The sequence below is a fragment of the Natator depressus genome, chromosome 5 (assembly GCF_965152275.1).
Source record: "Natator depressus isolate rNatDep1 chromosome 5, rNatDep2.hap1, whole genome shotgun sequence".
Lineage (NCBI taxonomy): Eukaryota > Metazoa > Chordata > Testudines > Cheloniidae > Natator > Natator depressus.
The window spans coordinates 103,576,036-103,599,042 of record NC_134238.1 but is presented as its reverse complement, the minus strand read 5'-3'; the positions used below and the strand labels follow the sequence as shown (position 1 = coordinate 103,599,042).

Sequence of the window (23,007 nt, the reverse complement as noted above, 5' to 3'; positions counted from 1 at the left end):
CTCTGTTGATAAATGTTTTGTTCGCAAGGAAAGACAATGACAAGTCATTTGCAGTTACATTACTAGGAGTTAAGTCCAGGTTTTCAAAGATTTACCAAGTCAATATGAAAGATGAAACATTCCCAGCATCTAGAAATCCAAACCATTCCCAAGCTCTTCGAAAGACGAAAGTATCAGGATTCCTAAACAAGTTTCCATTCCAAGACCATGAAATACATGAAGCACCCTGCCCCTTTCTAACTGCTGGAAGGAGAGATAGTATTCTCCCTCTCTGTCCCCCCTCCCATCGCAGAGCTCCCTGACTGATTAAAGAAGTTAAAGAAATATGGGCTGGATGAATGTACTATAAGGTGGGTAGAAAGTTGGCTAGATTGTCGGGCTCAACGGGTAGTGATCAATGGCTCCATGTCTAGTTGGCAGCCGGTGTCAAGTGGAGTGCCCCAGGGGTCGGTCCTGGGGCCGGTTTTGTTCAATATCTTCATAAATGATCTGGAGGATGGTGTGGATTGCACTCTCAGCAAATTTGCGGATGATACTAAACTGGGAGGTAGATACGTTGGAGGGCAGAGATAGGATACAGAGGGACCTAGACAAATTGGAGGATTGGGCCAAAAGAAACCTGATGAGGTTCAATAAGGATAAGTGCAGGGTCCTGCACTTAGGACGGAAGAACCCAATGCACAGCTACAGACTAGGGACCGAATGGCTAGGCAGCAGTTCTGCGGAAAAGGACCTAAGGGTTACAGTGGACGAGAAGCTGGATATGAGTCAGCAGTGTGCCCTTGTTGCCAAGAAGGCCAATGACATTTTGGGATGTATAAGTAGGGGCATAGCGAGCAGATCGAGGGACGTGATTGTTCCCCTCTATTCGACATTGGTGAGGCCTCATCTGGAGTACTGTGTCCAGTTTTGGGCCCCACACTACAAGAAGGATGTGGATAAATTGGAGAGAGTCCAGCGAAGGGCAACAAAAATGATTAGGGGTCTGGAACACATGACTTATGAGGAGAGGCTGAGGGAACTGGGATTGTTTAGTCTGCAGAAGAGAAGAATGAGGGGGGATTTGATAGCTGCTTTCAACTACCTGAGAGGTGGTTCCAAAGAGGATGGTTCTAGACTATTCTCAGTGGTAGAAGAGGACAGGACAAGGAGTAATGGTCTCAAGTTGCAGTGGGGGAGGTTTAGGTTGGATATTAGGAAAAACTTTTTCACTAGGAGGGTGGTGAAACACTGGAATGCGTTACCTAGGGAGGTGGTAGAATCTCCTTCCTTAGAAGTTTTTAAGGTCAGGCTTGACAAAGCCCTGGCTGGGATGATTTAATTGGGGATTGGTCCTGCTTTGAGCAAGGGGTTGGACTAGATGACCTCCTGAGGTCCCTTCCAACCCTGATATTCTATGATTCTATGACTGTTGTGAGAATAAAAAAGAACATCCGTGCTTTATTTATCATGTATTATTATTATTATTCATTTTGTTATTAAAATACATAAAAATTGATGTCATTAGCTGCACACACAAAGAGAATATGCAAAACCTCTGAACTGATATATTTAAACCTGCTACCCTTTTATAAAAAAAAATGATAAACTCTGGTTTATTTTTAGCAGGGATTCTGCTTGCAAACCCCAATATGCAGCCTGAGGGGTTGGTTATATAAAGAATTTATTACTAGTAGTGCAAGTAATGATACTTACACACCGCTGTATGTTTCAGAGTACTGTGTAAATACTAACTCAGCCTTGCAAAATTATTTTTGTCCACTCACCTGGAATGATTGGATACAAAATATGTGTGTATATAAAATAATACTTGTGTATTAAAATATTTATAATATTTTATATCCTCAATTTGTTTATTATCTTCATTGGGGAAAGGGTGAAAAAATAGTGAGGTTTTGTATGTTTGTTTTTGCTTGCCCTAGTAAATTGATGTAATCACACCAGGCTGCCTTTATAATCCTCTGTATACCCATGTGATTTAAGTAAGTAGAATTTGAGATATGGAGGTTAAGTGAATTGCTCAAAGCCACTGAGCAAATCAGTGGCAGGAACAGGATTAGCACTCAGGAGTTTTGGTCCCAGCCCTGTGCTGAGTCCAGTAGACAAGTGTCTCTTTCAACATTGGCTCTGAATTTCATCGGTTTAAGCCAGACCTCAGGTCATTTAGTCTGTGAATTGGTTAGCCTGTTTAACTGAGAAATAAATAGAGATTAACTTCCTTTGCTTTCCTAATAAGTAGAATTGATCTGATTTCTCTCCTACTCTTACTTTTCGGGACAAAATATTTGAATATATAAAAAAAGAAAATTTCATTCCTTAATGGTAGTTATCTTTTTGTAGTTTGAATCTTTATTTTAAAGAAGTTAGGTCGCTGTCCTTTCTGATTGTGGTGGAGATTGTAGAGTGGAAATGTGTGTGATAGGGTATAAAATGTTAATTAGTTTTCTTAGTAGTTGTCTTGGTGAGAGAGCTATTTATGTAGTTTACAAAATCCTGATGAATTTGGATATTTTAAATTTTTTGAACAGTTAGAAATAAACTGGACCCAATCCTGAATTATGGCTTTGTGTCACAACAGTAGCAGATTCTGGCTGTAGAACTGAGTGTTTGGCCCTGTTAGGATTACCCTAGTGCCTCTGGGCTCTCTGGTGATAAAGAGGCTCTTACACGAGTCCTGCCCTGCTGCTGGTGTAGGGAGTGTGGCCAGAGGAAAGAGGGAGTGGTCAGGGCCCACCTACGCTGCACTACTCCCTGTAGTTTCAGTATGGGGGGACTGTTAACAACCCGTATAAATCAGACCAATCCTCAGGATGTTCTAGTTGTGCCAGGGGACAAACCTACACGCACTGGATATGTCTACACTGCATTTGGGAGCAAGCCTCGAAGCCCAGGCCGACAGATTTGTGGGGCTTGCACGCTAGCATACTAAAAATAGCTGTGCGGACGTTGCTTGGATGTTGCAGCTTGGGCTGGAGCATGGACTTTTAAGCCCCCTTGGCTGGAGAACCTGAGCTGCAGCCCAAACCGCAACATCTTTTTTAGTGTGCTGTATTGACCCCACTACCACAAATCGGTTGACCCGGGCTAGGAAACTCAGTGTAGCATGTACCCAATGGCCCTATAAGCAGGAAAGTGCTCAGGTGAGCTTTACACCACCTTTGCAGCCTCATCCCTTGTTCTCTGCTATTTTCTTGATGCCCCATTTTGATGAGCATGTATTTGACTGAATGAAAATTCTTTAAAGTGTCATAATTCTCTTTTTCTGGTACCTTAGTTTAATATTGAAAAGAATACCCCAAGCACAGCATGAAAACTTGGCACTATGATAGGCTACGATGCAATATCACCCAATATTACCAACTGCTGTTTATGTTAGATGTACCTTCTTTGGCCGTTAAAAATACATAACAACAGTCATTTAGGATGAAACAAATAAATGCTGTTGTACTCACGGTGCTGATCTGCTGCATAGACTGCTTAAAACTAAAGTCTGTTCAGACTTTGCAGAACCACTTCCACTCCCAGCATGTTTTGTAAGTCAACCCTAATACAATAAATGACGTGTTATGGTGGCATACGGATTAACATAAAACTAAGTAAATGCCACTTCACTGACCATATGCCGTGTGTCACAGCAAAATGGAGAGTTTAAAAAGTACTGTGGATTTGTGGCAGTTAACACAGAAATATGCAAATTGGATTTCTTTTTGTATTTTTTTTTTTAAATATTTAACCTTTTGGCCTGACAATTTTTGTTCTGGTACAACTATTTTGGTTAGTGGTGTGACTTTTTTATTGAAATAGTTTTAGCAAGCAAGCCATAGTATGAATGCAGTTATACTGGTATAAAAGAGTTTATAACGATATAGCTTATAGATTAAACTAATGAATATTTTTGCACCAGTATAACTGTTTCCACACTATGGCTGTTGTACTGCTTTAATTATACTGAAAGTTAAAATGGGGTGCAACTTCTGTGTGTAGACAATGCCTTAGACTATAACTCACTGAAACACTTGGGGTGCATCTACACTGCAACTGGAGATGTAATTCCCAGCTTGGGTAGATATACATGTGCTAGCTCTCGTTAAGAACAAAAGAACAGCCATACTGGGTCAGACCAATGGTCCATCTAGCCCAGTATCCTGTCTTCCAACAATGGCCAATGTCACATACTTCAGAGGGAATGAACAGAACAGGTAATCATCAAGTGATCCATCCCCTGTCATCCACTCCCAGCTTCTGGCAATCAGAGGCTAGGACCACTCAGAGCCTAGGGTTGCATCCCTGCCCATCTTGACTAATAGCCATTGGTGGATCTATCTTTCAGGAACTTACCTAGTATCTAGAACTTATCTGGCTGAGCTAGCACAGTAAAAATAGCAACATACCCGTGGCTACACAGAGAGCTTTGTGGGCTAGCCACATAAGTACAAGCCTGCCTGACCCCTGGGTACTCCCCCTATTCATGTGGCTAGCCCAAGCCACTACCAGTGCTGCTGTGGCCACACTGCTGTTTTTAGCACATTAGCTGGAGCAGAGCTGCTGCTTGCTCATCTATCCAAACTGGAAATAATACCTCTCAGCTTCAATGTAGACATACTCTTGGTCTTTGACTGTCTAGAAGCAGCTACATACGTTGTTCTGATATCTTTATGAACTTCATCTCATATGGTAATTACATGGAGTGCTACAGCCCACAATAAATGGATACTCTTGGCGGCAGGAGGAAGAGCAGTCCTCCTGTATATTCTGACAGGTTTCAGAGTAGCAGCCATGTTAGTCTGTATCCACAAAAAGAACAGGAGTACTTGTGGCACCTTAGAGACTAACAAATTTATTTGAGCATAGGCTTTTGTGGGCTACAGCCCACTTCATCGGATGCATGCGGTGGAAAATACAGTAGGACTGTTTTATATACACAGAGAAAATGAAACATGGGTGTTACCATGCACACTATAGTGAGAGTGATCAGTTAAGGTGAGCTATTACCAGGAGGAGAGAAAAAAAAACTTTTGCAGTGATAATCAAGATGGGCCATTTCCAGCAGTTGACAAGAACATGTGAGGAACAGCGGGGGGGCAAATAAACATGGAGAAATAGTTTTACTTTGTGTAAGGACACATCCACTCCCAGTCTCTATTCAAGCCTAAGTTAATGGTGTCCAGTTTGCAAAATAATTCCAATTCAGCAGTCTCTCGTTGGAGTCTGGTTTTGAAGTTTTTTTGTTGTACTATTGCGACTTTTAGGTCTGTAATCGAGTGACCGGAGAGATTGAAGTGTTCTCTGACTGGTTTTTGAATGTTATAATTCTTGACATCTGATTTGTGTCCATTTATTCGTTTACGTAGAGACTGTCCGGTTTGGCCAATGTCCATGGCAGAGGGGCATTGCTGGCACATGATGGCATATATCACATTGGTAAGATGTGCAGGTGTAGAAGGCTCTGATAGTGTGGCTGATGTGATTAGGCCCTATGATGGTGTCCCCTGAATAGATATGTGGACACAGTTGGCAACGGGCTTTGTTGCAAGGATAGGTTCCTGGGTTAGTGTTTTGGTTGTGTGGTTTCTGGTGAGTATTTGCTTCAGGTTGGGGGGCTGTCTGTAAGCTAGAGCTGAAGGTGACGGCTTGTGGCGTTTTGTTACTTTCTTTGTTGGGCCTGTCCTGTAGTAGGTGATTTCTGCGTACTCTTGTGGCTCTGTCAATCTGTTTCTTCACTTCAGCAGGTGGGTTACTGTAGTTGTAAGAATGCTTGATAGAGATCTTGTAGGTGTCTCTGTCTGAGGGGCTGGAGCAAATGCGGTTGTATTGTAGAGCTTGTATGTAGACAATGAATTGTGTGGTGTGGTCTGTTCTACAGCCAAGCTCTACATCTTACTAATGTGATATATGCCATCATGTGCCAGCAATGCCCCTCTGCCATGTACATTGGCCAAACTGGACAGTCTCTACGTAAAAGAATAAATGGACACAAATCAGACGTCAAGAATTATAACATTCAAAAACCAGTCAGAGAACACTTCAATCTCTCTGGTCACTCGATTACAGACCTAAAAGTCGCAATAGTACAACAAAAAAACTTCAAAACCAGACTCCAACGAGAGACTGCTGAATTGGAATTATTTTGCAAACTGGACACCATTAACTTAGGCTTGAATAAAGACTGGGAGTGGATGTGTCATTACACAAAGTAAAACTATTTCCCCATGTTTATCCCTCCCCCTTCTCCCCCCCCCCCCCCCACTGTTCCTCACATGTTCTTGTTAACTGCTGGAAATGGCCCATCTTGATTATCACTACAAAAGGTGTTTTTTTTTCTCTCCTGCTGGTAATAGTTCACCTTAGCTGGTCACTCTCATTATAGTGTGCATGGTAACACCCATTGTTTCATGTTCTCTGTGTATATAAAATTGTCCTACTGTATTTTCCACTGCATGCATCCAATGAAGTGGGCTGTAGCCCACGAAAGCTTGTGATCAAATACATTTGTTAGTCTCTAAGGTGCTACAAGTACTCCTTTTCTTTTTTCCTGTATATTCTGTGTATATAAGTAGGGACCTGAGTCACATTTTATAGCACTTATTTTTGTCGCCTAAGGATAAAAGTTATGTTACAACTTACGGAGAGAGAAATAGCTTAAAGTTCTGGAAGAAAGTAATAATGACCTAATAAGAAACCAAATATGTGTATGAATCTTCACTGATCCATTATTCAGGTTTTAATGCAGTATTATTTCTGTAATACTTTTTTTACATCAACCATTTTAGCTAAAAAACTATGTTATAGTGATATATTTATACTAAAGAGCTAATCACTATAGTTATGAACCATAATGTCAGTACTGATATATAAATAGTCCATTTCTGAAGACAACTTTTTATGTAGTGAGGATAATCAACTGTACAACTGAGGGCAAAGTGGGTCATCAGCCATTTGGTCTTTCACCTCAGCGGTGGATTTCACTAAGTCTTAGCCAACTAGGGCATGTCAATCTTTCTGTCACTAAAACTTCAATTTGAATGTTAGCTATGAAATTAATCTCTGCAAATCATTGGAGAAATTGTGATTGTAAAGAAAGCATCAGACATTATGCGTGAATGTGACTGGGTCAGAAGAAAAGTGGAAGGAAAAACACAAGTACTCACGGCCTAGCCTGAGTGGTATACTAAAAACTCCCTAGTGAAGCTGACACGCATATGATGAAGCTGCTTGATATAAAAATAGTATACTGGCCTGCTTAATTCAGTCGGCAAGGCCACAATGCTATTTTTGTGACTTCCCAGTCACTACCAACGGTAGATTATGACATGAGTTAAAAGGGAAAACAGTGACTGTAAAAGACTGTGTTATTTACACACTATTTACATATTTGGATAAACAGCAGCAATAAGAAAGTAGATAGATAAAAAAACAAAACCATGTTGGTTTTTAGGAGAAATTGGTACAACAGCATTCAGTCTCTGTGTGCATAGGCACACACACTGATTTCTAAGTTTGCATGAACACACACTGGGTTGTTGAAGAGTTCAGTCCTGCAAGGTACTTTGTACACTCGCTCCTACCAAGCTGGAATGTGGATGCTTATCACTTCCCAGAATCAGGCCTTAGGGGGCCAATTTTGAATGTAGGCACCTAAATGACTGTAAATTAATTTACTCATCTAAATTTTCTCATCAAAGTTTAAAAATTTAGCCTTTCGGGCCAAAAAGCATTTAACTTGGGTGCTTAATCCATATATACTTAAAGTGGCCTGATTTTTAGAGACGCTGAGCCGCTGCAGCTCCCACTGACTTCATTGAGAGCTGAGGGCGCTCATCTTCTCTGAAAATCAAGGTACCTCAGTCAAGACCTAGGTATGTGCCTTTAGTTACCCAGTTTTGATGGTTCTGGCTACAGTGTCTTGAAGTTCAGAGAGATTTTGCTATAGGGCTAAATTATGTAGTTCATTCTTGGGCAAAATTTTATTGGCTTTAATGGAGTTTTGCCTGAGCAAGGATTGTGTGAATTGGCTTACATCGGTCCCTTATGGAGCAGCAACAGCGAAGCTTAATCTATTGCGGTAAATGTTTAGAAATTGCCAGTTTCTGTTTTCTTTGAGTCAGTCAGAGCAATAGAGAAATTATTTTCTTTTCATACTCTCCAATCAGAAATCCATCCTGTATATGAATGAACAAATACGCATCTTGTTGTGTTTAGATAAACATAAACCGATTCCTCATTCAGTGGTTGTTACCTTAGTTTTCTTTTTTATTGTATTTTCTTCCTTTATTGTTTTTTTTTTAAAAAAGACCGCAGCACCACTGAAGGCCATTTGTCTCGTGGCTTGGCATAACCCAGACATGTTCAATCACTAATTGAAACCTATCCCTATGGGCTCTTTTTTCTCTCCCTTTCCGCTCCGAGAGAAACTCCTCTGAAAAAGATCAACTTGCCTGGCATTTTAAGATCCACTGCTTTTCCCTTACACATTGAAAAGCAGCTTCAGCTCTCAGTTAGCGAATAATTCATATGCTGTCTGCAGACATTAAAATTTGAAAAAGGAGCAGTGGAGAGCTTTGAAGCAGAATTTCCTTTCATTAAATTAGTGAATATGACAAGGTTATGTAATATTCTAGAGGGATGAAGTGGTCCACGTCACTAACCTTTTAGATTCAAGAGGCTTTATGGTTTTCATTTGCGACTGGATGAAGGCTTAACACTGGATTAATTGACAAGTTCCTCTTTTTAATTCAGGTAGATTAAGTCCTATCTAGATTTTATATGTAATATGAGATAGATAAATATTACACACACAAATACATAAACCAAGTTGTGTATGTAGCTACATACATGCGTATGCACACACACATGTTTGTGTGGATGTAAACTTTTAATATGCATTGTATCCATTTTATACAGAAAGAGCAGCAGAGAGAGAATACTTTCCTCTTGCCTCACTCAATCTTTTCTGAATAACAGTTGCTTATTAATGTATATTTAAAAAAATGTCCAGGTTCTTAACTTAATAAAATACTAGAAATAATGGTCCTGGTTCTCTTGTCTTAAATTAGTGGAAATTAGGAGTTACTCTACTGAAATCAAGAAGTCAGACTAGTGTAAGTCAGAAAAGAATCAGGTCCTGTTTTTTAAAACTATTATTTCATTTTCACTATTAGAATTTCAAAAGAACATTACAGTAACAAAGCCTACATTGACACCATGGCTATAAGGGGAGTGTAGCTGTGGTTTTGAGACTGCATGCAATGCAGTGACCTCGGGGGAGGGGCGGGGCGGAAAGTGTGACTGTAGTGTGCATGGATGAGGCTAGTGGCTTGGGAAGCTGCATGTTTGTTCTAATGAAAGAGGGGGCTTACACAGATCCTCTGTCAGCCACAGCTTCTGCTTCGAACAATAGTACTCTGCCAGGGCAGTAATTATTGGTTCTAAAATAAGTGTCCTAATAATTTGTCAAGGAATCAACTTAAATTGTTCTGATGTTGCCTGCAACAATTTGAATAGAAAAAGCACAGCAAGGAATTCTTTAGTTCAGTTCGCCGTAAAGTATAAACATATTGGTAAATAGTGTTAATTAAAAGCTCACAAGGGTTCTTTATATGTGGGAAAACTTTTTGTTTTCCCACTTAATAATATAAATTGTAAATTAGTTTGGGGGCGGGGGACTGGGGAATGTCAGTTGGCAAATAAATGTCCACTGCTGTCTGTGGTGCTTTGGAATTCCTCCCATGTCCCTGGGGATCAGATAATGTGTGTCTGGAAAAGCGTGCATAATTCACAATGAAATGAGTTGGTACTAAGGTCTACACAGCCCAGGGATACAAATTAGAGACTTGCTATTTTAACATTAGACTAGCTGAAAATGTAACCTACCTTTTCTAGTGTGGAGCCTCGCTTCCAAGATAGCGAGTCATTTCAGTTTCCAAGCAAGAACAGACTGCATGGTTAGCCAAGTAATCTGTGGCTGTGCATTTCAGGAAGCTTAAATAGAAGGGCAAGGCAAAGTTTGAATAATTTCAGGGAGACACCAGGAAGTGGCAGTTTTTCTTCTGGGTGTTTTCTAAATCTGTAGTGTGAGAGTCTTCTAGTTCACACAAGACAGGGTAACAGGAGAGGAATGGATTTTCTTCACTAGACATAATTTAATATCGTGAAACATTGCCACAGTGTTGTTATATCTAGAAAAGGTGGGGCTGGGGGGAGTGGGAGGGTAAGGGAAAAATATCAAAGGCAGTTTTTTATTAATGTTTACTTTAGGACTGGATTTTAAAGAGGATTCAACTGGGCCTAAACTGATATATCCAAATCACGGAGGATTTAGCTAAATATGATGTGTCAGGTCCTTAGCTGGAATAAATAGGCAAAGTTCCACTGAAGTCAACAGAGCTAGATGGACTTACACAAGTTAAAGATGTGAACCAATAATTTTAATTCTATTAGGTATTCATAAAATAGCCTAGATACTCGGCTACAGCAGTGAAAGGGCCCTGTACAAAGCTGGGTAAGTAGTTAGGTGAGTTGGTAGATATGCTGATGGATGGATTGACCTGAGAATGTTGCTGTATTCTGTATTTCACCTGAGTGGTAGTGAAGTCTCAGGATATTAAGAGTGACAGGGTATAGCCCACAGAAACATACTAATAGGTGCATTGTTTTGGAATTTTTATGAAGATTTTATGAAATAGTGCCTACTTGCTTGCTCTTTTAGAAGTAAAAAAAGCTAATTAACTTTCCTGCATAAGTTAATTTGCAGGTACATTGTAAGCACAGGTTAGAATTAAGGAGAAATAATTGCTTATAATGATGATCAGCGTAACTGATGTAATAAACTATGATTAATGAGTAAATTAGCAGTGATGCTACAAATGAGTCTGCTTTGAAAATTCTGTTAAAGAAAGGAAATGAGGGGCACAAGGAGCTTTTTTGTCAAATATCATGCATATACTTAATAATATATTAACTCTTATCTTGCATCATTTGCAATTCATCTCAACAGACTAAGGTAGGAGATTACATGTAATATGGATCTATTCTTCATACTTTTTCTGCAGAAGAGCCTTTATCACTATTGAATGTAAACTGGTTTACTGCCTGTGTATTTTTAATGTATAGATGGTTCCTGAGTAAGTCCATAGGGCTAAGTGAAAGATATATAGCGGATGCTGAATGAATAAATAGTATTCCTGGGTACATGTTTTCCTAGGAATGTCTGACTGTATAACATGGAATGAGAAGAATGGTTTCATAGATTATGACTAAGAAAGAATTAGGACCAGTCACATGCCCTACTGAAACTTGATGTTGCTAAACCAATAATATATAGAGGCTTTACACCAAGTGACTATGATTCTTAGTAACTGTGTCCACCATTCAGAAAAGTTTTATAACCCTGTGGACACCTGCCAGACTGGATTGTTTATTTTGTGATAAGGTTGCATTGCTGAGTGTCAAATATTCTATGAGAACAGTTGTGAGTGTATAAACTTACAGCTTTCATGGCTATAAAATAAGTCTTTACAACAAAAATATATTGTATGTTTCAGGAGCTTCCATCAGAGGTATAAATTTACCAATATATGGGCCAGTTGTAAGGAAACACCTGAGCATACCAATGTTTTTGCTGATATTTTTGCTTTTTTATTAACCCCTAACTGATGTTTTTGCTTAGGCTTAATGCAGTATGTGCTACAGTATGATGTAGGGAAATTCTGATTCTGGACACCGAAGAGTCAAAATTATTCCAGATTTCAGAAACATACTAAACTTTACATACAGGGCTGGATTAATGCAATCTGGCACCCTGTTTATGCCACAAAATGCCCCCTCACCCCCCGTGACACCACCTGTATTGCCTTGACTTTTACCATAGTCCAATCCCCATTTCGAGTGGCAGTGTCCCATTTTCAAGCTCTTTCTTTGCAACCATCTAAATATGCAAAACAAAGCTGAGGTTCTGCCTTCCACATGTGGTTCCTGGTCCTGGAACCCGGAGCCTAGACTTTGACCTAGCCCTGTGTAAATACTTTTAAAAAACGTGTATCACACTATGCAATGTATGATGTCCCATGTGTACTATAGACAATGGGCTAGAGCCTCAGCTGGTGTAAATCAATGTACGTCTCTTGTGGAACGATGCCAGTTTACTATAGCTGAGGCTCTGGTCTAATGAGTCTTGTCTCATTATTTAGCATTGTGTGGTGTGCAGTGTATAAAATTCAGGGATATGTTTTGTGTGCCAAAGTAATTAAGAGAGATAAAATCAAAGCAAAAGGAGCCATTGCAGTGTCAATGAAAATACACTATGTACTACATTCACCTTGTATCTGGTCCATAAGAAGCTTGGCCGCCATAACTCTGTTATGCACAGATTTGCTCCATTCCGTCCATCAGCTTCTACGCTGCTTCTGTTAATGGCATAAGTCCTCACCTTCAAATCTATCAACAGTTAGACCAGTGACTGCCTCTCCATTGGCCTCAGCAGCCGCTCACATGTTCACAGAAACCAAACCAACCAGTGATGTCATGGTCATCTTGGAACTTGAAGGACAAATAATAATAATATACAAATGTACATATCACCAAGCAAAGCCTTCTATATCTGTGGAAGGGAGAAAGAAGAAAACTCCATGAAGTCCACTTGGAAACTTGCCAAGCAAACTGACTTTACCTGGGAAGCAGGGAAAAATTGTCAGTTATTGAAAGTTCTCAAGTCTCTAATCTGAGTTTTAACATTCAAACACAGACAATACTTTATTATTATCATCTTATTTTATAAAACAGAAAAAGTGATGCAAATTAAATTTTGTAGAATAACAATAGTTATGGCAAACTTCATTTTTTCCTAAAATAACTATTAAAGCAAAACAAATACACATTTCCATTGTGCACCCTTGAGTGAATTGTTAGAACAGCTCTGCAGAGAAAATTTACATTGCAGTCAGCCAGGTTTCTTCCAGGATTACCAATTACTGTATAACAATGACTAATTATCATAACGTTTAGGTGAAGAGAAAAGGAGTACTAGTGGCACCTTAGAGACTAACCAATTTATTTGAGCATAAGCTTTCGTGAGCTACAGCTCACTTCATCAGATGCATCCAATGAAATGAGTTGTAGCTCACGAAAGCTTATGCTCAGATAAATTGGTTAGTCTCTATGGTGCCACAAGTACTCCTTTTCTTTTTGCGAATACAGTCTAACATGGCTGCTACTCTGAAACCTGTCTTTAGGTGAAGAGTTTCCCTGAATGCTGTGGGAGCTGTAATACTTGCATCCTCATGCACTCACTATAGGACAGCACAGTAAACCACATTAGGATGATTCTGTTTATAACTTTGGCAAAGCTTCCAAGGAGCATGACATCATGGAAGGGAGAAGGAGAGAATATTGCTGCCACTTTTCAACCCAAGCAACTAGTCAGAGTTTGGAGCCCTGGGGAATATTCCACTTGGAAGTAGAAACTGATGGAGTCTGATATTTTCTTTGATGCTGTCTTGTTTACAAACAAGTCGTGTACAAAATCCTGTATCTCTGAACTCAGAAGGAACAAAGAACAAAAAGTGATTTCTTAGTTTACAGCCTCTAAGCCTCTTGAGCCAACACCAGAACCAAAAGCTCTCTCTCTAGCTTTTTTCCAGAGTCACACTGTGCTCACTGGCTACTTTTTGGCTTTCTTGCCTCTCCCTCTCCTTGTCCTCAATTTCTGTGTGTTCTTTGTTTCCATTACCCCCCAACTCCTCTTCCCCCCTCCCCCCCCCCCAGCAATACTCAGCCAAAAGTTCCTGGACAGGTTCACATACACCTTTTGTTTTAGGTGAGGGATTATGCTTCCAGTTTTGTTAATTGAAGAGTGAGTTCATACCTATCAGTCTTAGTCAGGTTTCATTAAACCCATAACATGGTTTCATCAAGTTCATAAAAATATTTTGTATACATGTGTGTGTATACAGATGTGCTTAGGACTGTAACATCAGTGTCACAAGAAAACTGAGCACATAGACCCACATTTCACTGAAGGGCCTGGCCTACTGTAAAGAATGGTGTCGGCTACATTTCGCAACACTGATTCACAATTTGTGTTATATTTGCACATTAGAAGTATCTTTTCTTAAATGTTTCAAAGCTTTTAATTTTCATTTATATAGCTCTAGATTACAGAAGGATGCTGTATCACCACTCTTTAATAAAACACAACACATTCTATATAAACAGTTTATGATTTTAAATCCTTATTTTTTTAAAGTATTGCTAAATAGCTAAAATAAAACAGGTTAGTTATGGGCATGGGTTCAGTAGGCAACATTGCATATTTCTATGATGTCCACAAATGCAATTTTCAATTTAAATTAGACAAATGAGGCACTGATTTAGTCTATCGATTTATTCTATACTTTGCATTTAGCTTTTTGTTGTCTTAATTGTAGTTTTGTTGGAATATTTAAGCTGGCCAGTAAGTAAAAAATGCTGAAATAAACTGTAAGGTGGTAGCTGATAACTGCTTGCATTTTTTTTTCCTTTGGTGGAATTCATTGCATTGGAAGTTTCAAGTGTTAATGAGCTGTGCCAAGAGAGTTTTTGTTGGACTCTGGACTGCAGTTGCCAAGGTGTGACAATCAGGGTCCAAACACCCCGTGGCGAGAACAGGGAGTACGAACCCCAAAGAATAAGCAGTTGAATTGACTGATTTGTATACAATATTATTGTACTATAAAAGTGTATTGACTAAGGGATCATAAAAACAGATGGCACGCTGGTCATGAATATCATTGCATGATGTACGTACGGATGGTATGTGAAGAGTTATGTATGTGTGCTGGAAACATGTTCCTAAAATATGTTTTGAGGGCAGACTTGATAAGCAATTTTAGACACATCTTGTCCTAGACAAGAGACTGTTGTTTTGCCTCTTTGCCTGTGGCTCCGATGTAAATCGAGCAAGGTGATGACAAAGACTATGGAAGTTTTACTTTTACATATTGGTCAACAGAGGGATGGGAAATGAACGGGAAGAAGCAAACAGCATGGGAGAATTCTAGCTGGGGACAGACTTAAAAAGAATGCATTTCAAAGGTTTGCTGGACTATAAAAATCAGAGGACAGAACCCCTGAGTTATCTAGAGGTTAGACGGCAAAGGGGACAGTGCCTTCTGATTTTGTGAAAGTTGGATCCCCTTGCCTGGAAGATTGGGGATGGTGGTAGCTTGACATGAGAGAGAAATTGTTTTAGGCATAAACATAGCTTGCTAGAATTAAGTTTTAGGCACTAGAAAGCATGTTATTTTTGTTTTGTTTATAACCCTTTTCTGTGTGTCTTATTCTTGCCTGGTATCACTTAAACCTGTGTTCTTTATTAATAAACCTTCTCTTGTTTTGTTATAAAACCATCTCAGTGCCGAACAGTAAAGTAATGTGTGGAACCTGGGCTAAAGTAACAGACTGGGGTGGGCACTGTGTCTTTGGAGGCAGCAAGCATAATACTTTCTGTGAGTGCCCAGTGAGAGGCATTGGGCATTGCAGAGAGACATCCCTGGAGAACTCAGGAACTGTGGTTCACTGATTATTACTTGCCAGCCAAGGTTAAGACTGGGAGTCTCAAGGAGTTCACTGGTGAAGCGAACAGACTGGTGCGGTAGGGAGCTATTTCACAACATTACCTACTGCAAAGCTCTCTCTTGCTGAGGCAAGAGAGGTAACACAGGGGCTTACGGTTCTGGGTTCCCCGAGGAGAGCATCACATAAGGAAGGTTAAAAATAATTGTCGGTTTGCAGTTGACATTGTCCTCATGTTAATAAGCAGAATCGTGTGTGTAGGGTCCTAACTGTATTTGCCATCAGAGAGCCGAGCAACTTAGGATGGAATTGAAGTCAAGATATTGACAACATTTAATGCAGAGATCATTTGTATCAAACTTTAATTTACAACCTCCATAAAAGTAAAGGTAACAAGCACAACTTTTTTTTTCCTGTCTGGGGGTGATCTAAAATAATTTTACCTTGGTGATAGGCACTTTATAAATAACTAGATGAGTACATTCATGGATGGGTTCATGGGTAGACATCATGATATTTGTGTATCTGTCCAGCCAGCTGGCTGAATGCCTCACAGATATTAATGAATTTATCCTCACACTTCTATAAAACAGGGAAGTATTATTCTCCTTTTGCAGTTGGAGAGCCTGAAGCTGACAATTTAACTGACTTGCCCAATTAAATGTAATTTGATAAATATAAGGAGGTGAACTGCTAAAATCAAACGTTTTATGCAGTAAATGGCTGAAAACTCTAGGAATACCATAATTCTTCCATTTCTCTGCCTCATATATGTTTAGTACCTCTACTTTTCATCCAAAGGAGGACCCAGTTTTTAAATCATAACTTGACCTCTGTGGTATTATATGTTAGTCTAATAAATATTTTCAAGATGGGAAGTTGGGACACTTCTGTACTGATACTTTTTGTAGGGCCACAAAATACTCACACAAAATACAAAAGTTCATTTAAAAAAATGTACATTTATCACTGTGGTATTTCTGACCTACCAACACAGGCATATTTCTCAGAGTGGAAGAATTTTCCAATAACTTAGCCTTCTGATTGAGTTTATCATGAAACAATGAACAAGTGTTATCACCATTCTGTTTCCGAAGAAGGGCAGCACTTCAATCCTTGAGGGGGCCATTTAGGGATTTGGGGCCAAAATTGGGGATTGGTCCTGCTTTGAGGAGGGGGTTGGACTAGATGACCTCCTGAGGTCCCTTCTGACCCTAAGATTCTATGTTTCTATGATAACATGTACACTGTTTAGACTTTTCTCTTTACTCTAAACACTGTTCATCACATTGAACACTCATTCCAGTGGACAACTTTTTCTTGCTAAAGAGAGAGGAAATTATACTTGGTAGATTGTTTTACTTGGTGAAATGAAACAATGGGGAAAAGAAGTTCCCAGGCTTCTCACTGTTAAATTGGAAGATTTGGTCTCTTTAGTCATAAAAGTCATACTAAACTCTTCTCAGAACTACTTTAAAATGTTGTTTTCCTCTGAAAAGTGAGCATCCTGGGTCCCATTTGTTTTGCCTCTGTCATCCCCATAACAAATGTTCTCAGTTTACTATTAACATTTTATTCATTAAATACCCCAGCCCTGCAAAACCTCATCTTGGGATTTAAGAGCCAAATAGGTTCTCCCCCTGCCCCACTTCTTGTGAATCAACACTGTAAGTTCTGAAGACCAAACTAAGCCCACAGTTATGTTTCTGCAAACTCGTTGCCTTCAGTAGAATTGCACAGGTGTAGCTGTATGGAACTTACTAAACAATTCTGCTGATGTTACACAAGACGGAATAGAATCTAGCTTGCTCACTGTCAGCAGCCTGGGCTTAGGGTTGCCAACTTTCTAATTGCTGACAACTGGACCCCTCCTGTTCCTCCTCTTCCCCCCAAGACCCCACTCCTGTTCTGCCTCTTCCCTTGAGGCCCTGCTCCACCTCTTCCCTCAAAGACCCACCCCTGCTCCTTATTTTTGTCTCTACAGTCAGCACTCATATCTCTGTATAAGAAAGTGTTAGCTTTACAGTTTCAGGGCAGAATATTCCTTAAGCAGTGGTGCAGTTTGCACAGTATTGGAAATAAAAACTTCAAGTAATTTTTAAAATGGGTGGCCAAATTATTTTCTTGTATAAATAGGTGCAACCAGCCCCATTACCTTTAATGGAGTTGTACTAATTTACACCAGGAGAGAATTTGGCTCTGCATTTTTATAAGGGGAAATTTCCCTTTATTTCTCCTTCCTTTTTCACCACTACATTTTACAGCAGAACAATAAAACATGGTACTGCCTTATATAGTATGTTGATGGGCAGCACTATAAAACCCTAAAATAGAATATTTTATTCATCTAGAGAATTAGTTCAACGTACTTTTAGTTTAAGATTTTTTTTTTAAATATTCTGTATAATCCTGCTCCCAAGATAACTAAGTTAGTGGCTGTGGGGAGTGAAAAGGCGCCATTCTTAATGCTTGGTATGATTTACAGTGTACAGCTTGTGTCTTGAAAAACAAACCTCTTAAATGGCTCTAAGGAAGTAAGTCATACTTTTTGTTGCTTCATTGTTGTGAGATGTAAATCAGTGGGCTAATCTGTAGAAGATATGGTGTAAGGCATGTGGGGATTCATACAGTTTTGAGTTAAAATATTTCCTAAGTAGCCTAAATCAAAGGACGCACCCACACAGCATTTTTCTTTCAAGTGTTTTGCAGGGTGTTTCGTTGAATTAACACTGTCAAAAAGAATAAAAGGAGCACGGTAATATTTCAACTTTATCTTGATAACAGAAAATCACAGCTTGTGTAATGGAATATGAGCATTTCAGGCCCAATCTTTTTACATATCAGAGTGGAAGGTTAATACGTACATAGAAAAGGGTCCAAAACTACCAGGATCTGTTGAAGCCAGATGCTTTCTATCAGACTTAATTGTTCTCTCTCTTGAGATCCAGGCATAAAGTTTGTATCTCAGGCTCAGGATTTTCCCATTTCTTTCCTGTTATTTCTTTGGCTATTCATGACTCCAGGTTTTGTTTTGCGATAGACTTTTCACTATAGTGGTTGTATTCCTGTAGGAACAGTGACATGCTCTTTACTTTGTTAGTTCTAGACTCACTAGTGCACTTGTTTTTCAAGCATGTAGAACTTCAGTAGACAGAATTAGTTCAGTGAACAGGTCAAGGTTCCCAGAGCATTCTGAGAAGCTGCTTGCTTATATAGGCTAACTACGTCAACTAAACTCTGCTGCCACTTTCCATCGCTACAGGTAACACTCTAACTGTAACATGGTTTCGCTATATACTAAAACAGCTACTCTGGTTGTGAATCCTAAGACTCCTTTTTTTTAATGAAATGAAACAAAACCTTGATGGAAGCATAAAATAATTGTGGAACATTATCGGATCAAGTCAACTTAAATTGTAATTGAAACGATAGCAATGCATATTTTGCCTGTCACAGCTATTAAAAATGTGGGAATTTCCCTGCAGCACTATTTTGGTCTCATTGTTGGCAAACAGTTTTTCACAATTTGCTTGTAACACTTTAACAATAGCATAAAAATACATGTTTCATCTTGTTATACTCAGGATATTCTTGATTCTCTTATATTAAATATGGCTATTTAGGACAGTACAGTAAGTTCATTTATAATGGTAGCTGTGACGGGTTCGGTCACAGAGACCCCCTTGGGACTGTTGCCTGATGGGCCCAGAGGTAGTTTTAGCACATTTTCTCTGATGGCTTGGGACTTCAGAACCCTGTCTTGTTGAGCCAGACGTGCAAGCCTGCTGCAACACAGACCCAGGGTCTGAACCATGCCTCCAAAGATGCAGACTTAACTGAAAACAGCTCAGCACGTGCCCCTGTCTCCAGCACCCAGACACCCAGCTCCCGCTGGATCCAAATCCCAAATAAATCCATTTTACTCTCTATAAAGCTTATACAGAGTAAAATCATAAATTGTCCACTCTCTATAACACTGATAGAGAGATATGCCCAGCTGTTTGCTCCCCCAGGAATTAATCACTTACTCAGGGTTTACTAATAAACAAAAGTGATTTTATTAAGTAAGTATAATAAAAAGTAGGATTTAAGTGGTTTCAAGAAATAACAGACTGAACAAAGTAAGTTACCAAGCAAAATAAAACAAAGCACGCAAGTCTAAGCCTAATACATTTAAGAAACTGAATACAGGTAAATCTCACCCTCAGAGATGTTCCAATAAGCTTTTTTCACAGACTAGACTCCTTCCTAGTTTGGGCCCAATCCTTTCCCCTGGTATAGACCTTGTTAGTTCCAGCTCAGGTGGTAACTTGGAGATTTCTCATCCCCCTTTGTTCTGTTCCACACCCTTTTATAGCTTTGCTACAAGGCAGGAATCTTTTGTCTCCCTGGGTCCCCGCCCCTCCTTCTAAAAGGAAAAGCCCCAGGTTTAAGATGGATTCCAGTATCAGGTGACATGGTCACATGTCCTGTGAGACCCCAGCCTCCATTCTTCCCGCCTGACTCACAGGAACGCAGGAAGGCTTGTGACTAAACAGAGCCATTTACAGGTGATTGATTCCAAAAAACCTTTAATGGCTTCCACTTAACATCTTTCCATCAGTAATACAAATTTATATCTTAGTCTTCTAACTCCAATACATGCATACAAATAGGATGAACATATTTAGTAGATTATAAGCTTTGTAATGATACCTTACAAGAGACCTTTTGCATGAAGCATATTCCAGTTACATTATATTCACACTCATTAGCATATTTCCATAAAAAACATGGAGTGCAACGTCACAGTAGCCACCTATTGTGTCCCCCTTTTTATTCAATTCATGTAGAATCATAGAAAATTAGGGTTGGAAGAGACCTCAGGAGATCATCCAGTCCAACCCCTGCTCAAAGCAGGACCAACCCCAACTAAATCATCCCAGCCAGGGCTTTGTCAAGCCAGGCCTTAAAAACCCCTAAGGATGGAGATTCCACCACCTCCCTAGGTAACTCATTCCAGTGCTTCACCACCCTCCTAGTGAAATAGTTTTTCCTAATATCCAACCTAGACCTCCCCCACTGCAACTTGATACCATTGCTCCTTGTTCTGTCATCTGCCACCACTGAGAACAGCCTAGCTCCATCCTCTTTGGAACCCCACTTCAGGTAGTTGAAGGCTGCTATCAAATTACCCCCTCACTCTTCTCTGCTGCAGACTAAATAACCCCAGTTCCCTCAGCCTCTCCTCACAAATCATGTGCCCCACCCCCCTAATCATTTGTGCTGCTCTCCGTTGGACTCTCTACAATTTGTCCACATCCTTTCTGTAGTGGGGGGCCCAAAACTGGATGCAGTACTCCAGATGTGGCCTCACCAGTGCCGAATAGAGGGGAATAATCACTTCCCTCAATCTGCTGGCAATGCTCTTACTAATACAGCCCAATATGCCACTAGCCTTCTTGACAACAAGGGCACATTGTTGACTCATATCCAGCTTCTCATCCACTGTAACCCCCATGTCCTTTTCGCAGAACTGCTGCTTAGCCAGTCGGTCCCCAGCCTGTAGCAGTGCATGGGATTCTTCCGTCCTAAGTGCAGGACTCTGCACTTGCCCTTGTTGAACCTCATCAGATTTCTTTTGGCTCAATCCTCCAATTTGTCTAGGTCACTCTGTATCCTATCCCTACTCTCCAGCATATCTACCTCTCCCCCCCATCAGTTTAGTGTCATCTGCAAACTTGCTGAGGGTGCAGTCCATCCCAACATCCAGATCATTAATGAAGATGTTGAACAAAATTCATCATTTTTCACTGATTTTAACATTTTTCCCACCATGGTTACTGATACTTGTTTATAGTCTCCTGGTTTTTGCTGATAACTGTTTGACAAGAAGCACTTCCTTTGGAAAGGCCAATTCAGCAGAGCATAAGGTTAGAAGTTATAGGTGAGAAGTAGCAAATTAAAAAAACCCAAAAAACGGTACAAAGGAGAAGCCATGCCGGGGAGGGCTAGAAAAGAAAAAGGAAGAGAACAAAGGAGAATAACCGAGAGAAGAGAGAGATGATGAAAGAGAAGGGGGAAAGGAAAAGTGAAAAAAAAATAATGGGCCAGAAGAGGTGCACAGGACTTGAGATAAATCCGTATTGTTGATTAAATCCATGTCACACATTCCAAAACCTATTTCCACTCCATTTCAAGATAAACACAGTAACCTCCATATAATTCCTTTATATACCACTTCAAAATAAAGGAAAATGATACAGTGGAAACCCTGGATATCTGCACATCACTGATCTTGAAACACTAACTTTAAGTTAGCTCCCCCAAATATAATAGATATATGGGGGAGATATTTGGGGAAGACTGGCTAGCTATGCAAGAGAATGCAGCAGCTGTGCTCAAGGATTCTGCAGCATATACATCTGCATGCACTGGTCAGATTTCACACATCAAGGTCATATCTGGTCTTAGTATAACCAAGGATTTTGGTTAACCAGGATTCTCATCATCAAGGTTATACTACATTAACACAAAGAATGTTGTTCTTCTTGGACAGAAGGAAAGAAAATAATTTGTGAAAATCCCTCCTTTTTCCTTTCCTTTCTTTTCCTTTCCTTTCCTTTCCTTTCCTTTTATCTTTTCATTTCTCCTTTCTCCCACTCTCTCTTCTTTCTTGTCATCATGTCTCTGCAGATACAGTATCTTCTTTCCCTTGTTCCTTCAACAAAATGTGGCACAATTTGGGAGAGAGGCCAGGATTTATAAATGTGGTGTCTTTTGAACTGTGGGCAAGCATTAGTTTCTTTCCTGCAATTGTCCTTTCTCCTCTGTGATCTAGATTTTTAATCTGTAGGCATTTATACCCATCTCCTCAAACTTTTCCAAATGTTTCTGTCCTAAATGTCACTGATTTTAATGGCTCAGAGGTGGAAAACTTGCTTTCATGACATCCCCTGATAGTAACATTAAGCCATGAACCATGATTTTATTCCATTTGATTGATGAGCTCATTTTGCAACAGAGGACAAATTAGATTTTTATTTATAATGGTGATAAAAATTAATGCATGGTCTTCCTATTCTGATGGTGTTAGATTTCTGTGTTAATACACATTTTACTAGTCAAATCTCTAAGTGCTCCCCTGACCTTTTAAGGTTTTTTTTTGAAAGCCTTTTCTTTCAGGTGAATACAATTCCTAGAGAAACAAAGTATTTCCTCCTTTTTTATTTTCATTTTGACAGCTTGACATGCTTTTTTATGTCTACTGCTTAGATTTATTTTGTTACTTATTTTCTTGTTTTAGCACCGCCAAAGTTTACAAGAACTCCCGTTGATCAGACAGGGGTCTCTGGAGGAGTCGCATCATTCATCTGCCAAGCTACAGGAGACCCAAGACCTAAAATTGTCTGGAATAAAAAGGGAAAGAAAGTCAGCAATCAGAGATTTGAGGTATTAGGTCCATTGTTCTGTTCCTCTGAA

General features: G+C 39.7%; 1 protein-coding gene across 45 annotated transcripts in view; it reads left to right on the top strand.

Annotated features, from left to right (window-relative positions):
- PTPRD (protein tyrosine phosphatase receptor type D) overlaps positions 1 to 23,007 on the top strand; it is a 1,647,138-nt gene that overhangs the window by 1,324,212 nt on the left and 299,919 nt on the right. For 23 of the 45 annotated variants that reach the window (XM_074953350.1, XM_074953349.1, XM_074953366.1 and 20 more), the window contains one exon: positions 22,832 to 22,977. In XM_074953350.1, coding sequence (XP_074809451.1) covers positions 22,832 to 22,977 — 146 coding nt within the window. Of the gene's footprint in view, positions 1 to 22,831; positions 22,981 to 23,007 lie in introns of all 45 variants that reach the window. The other 22 variants (XM_074953347.1, XM_074953346.1, XM_074953344.1 and 19 more) reach the window with 1 other exon arrangement.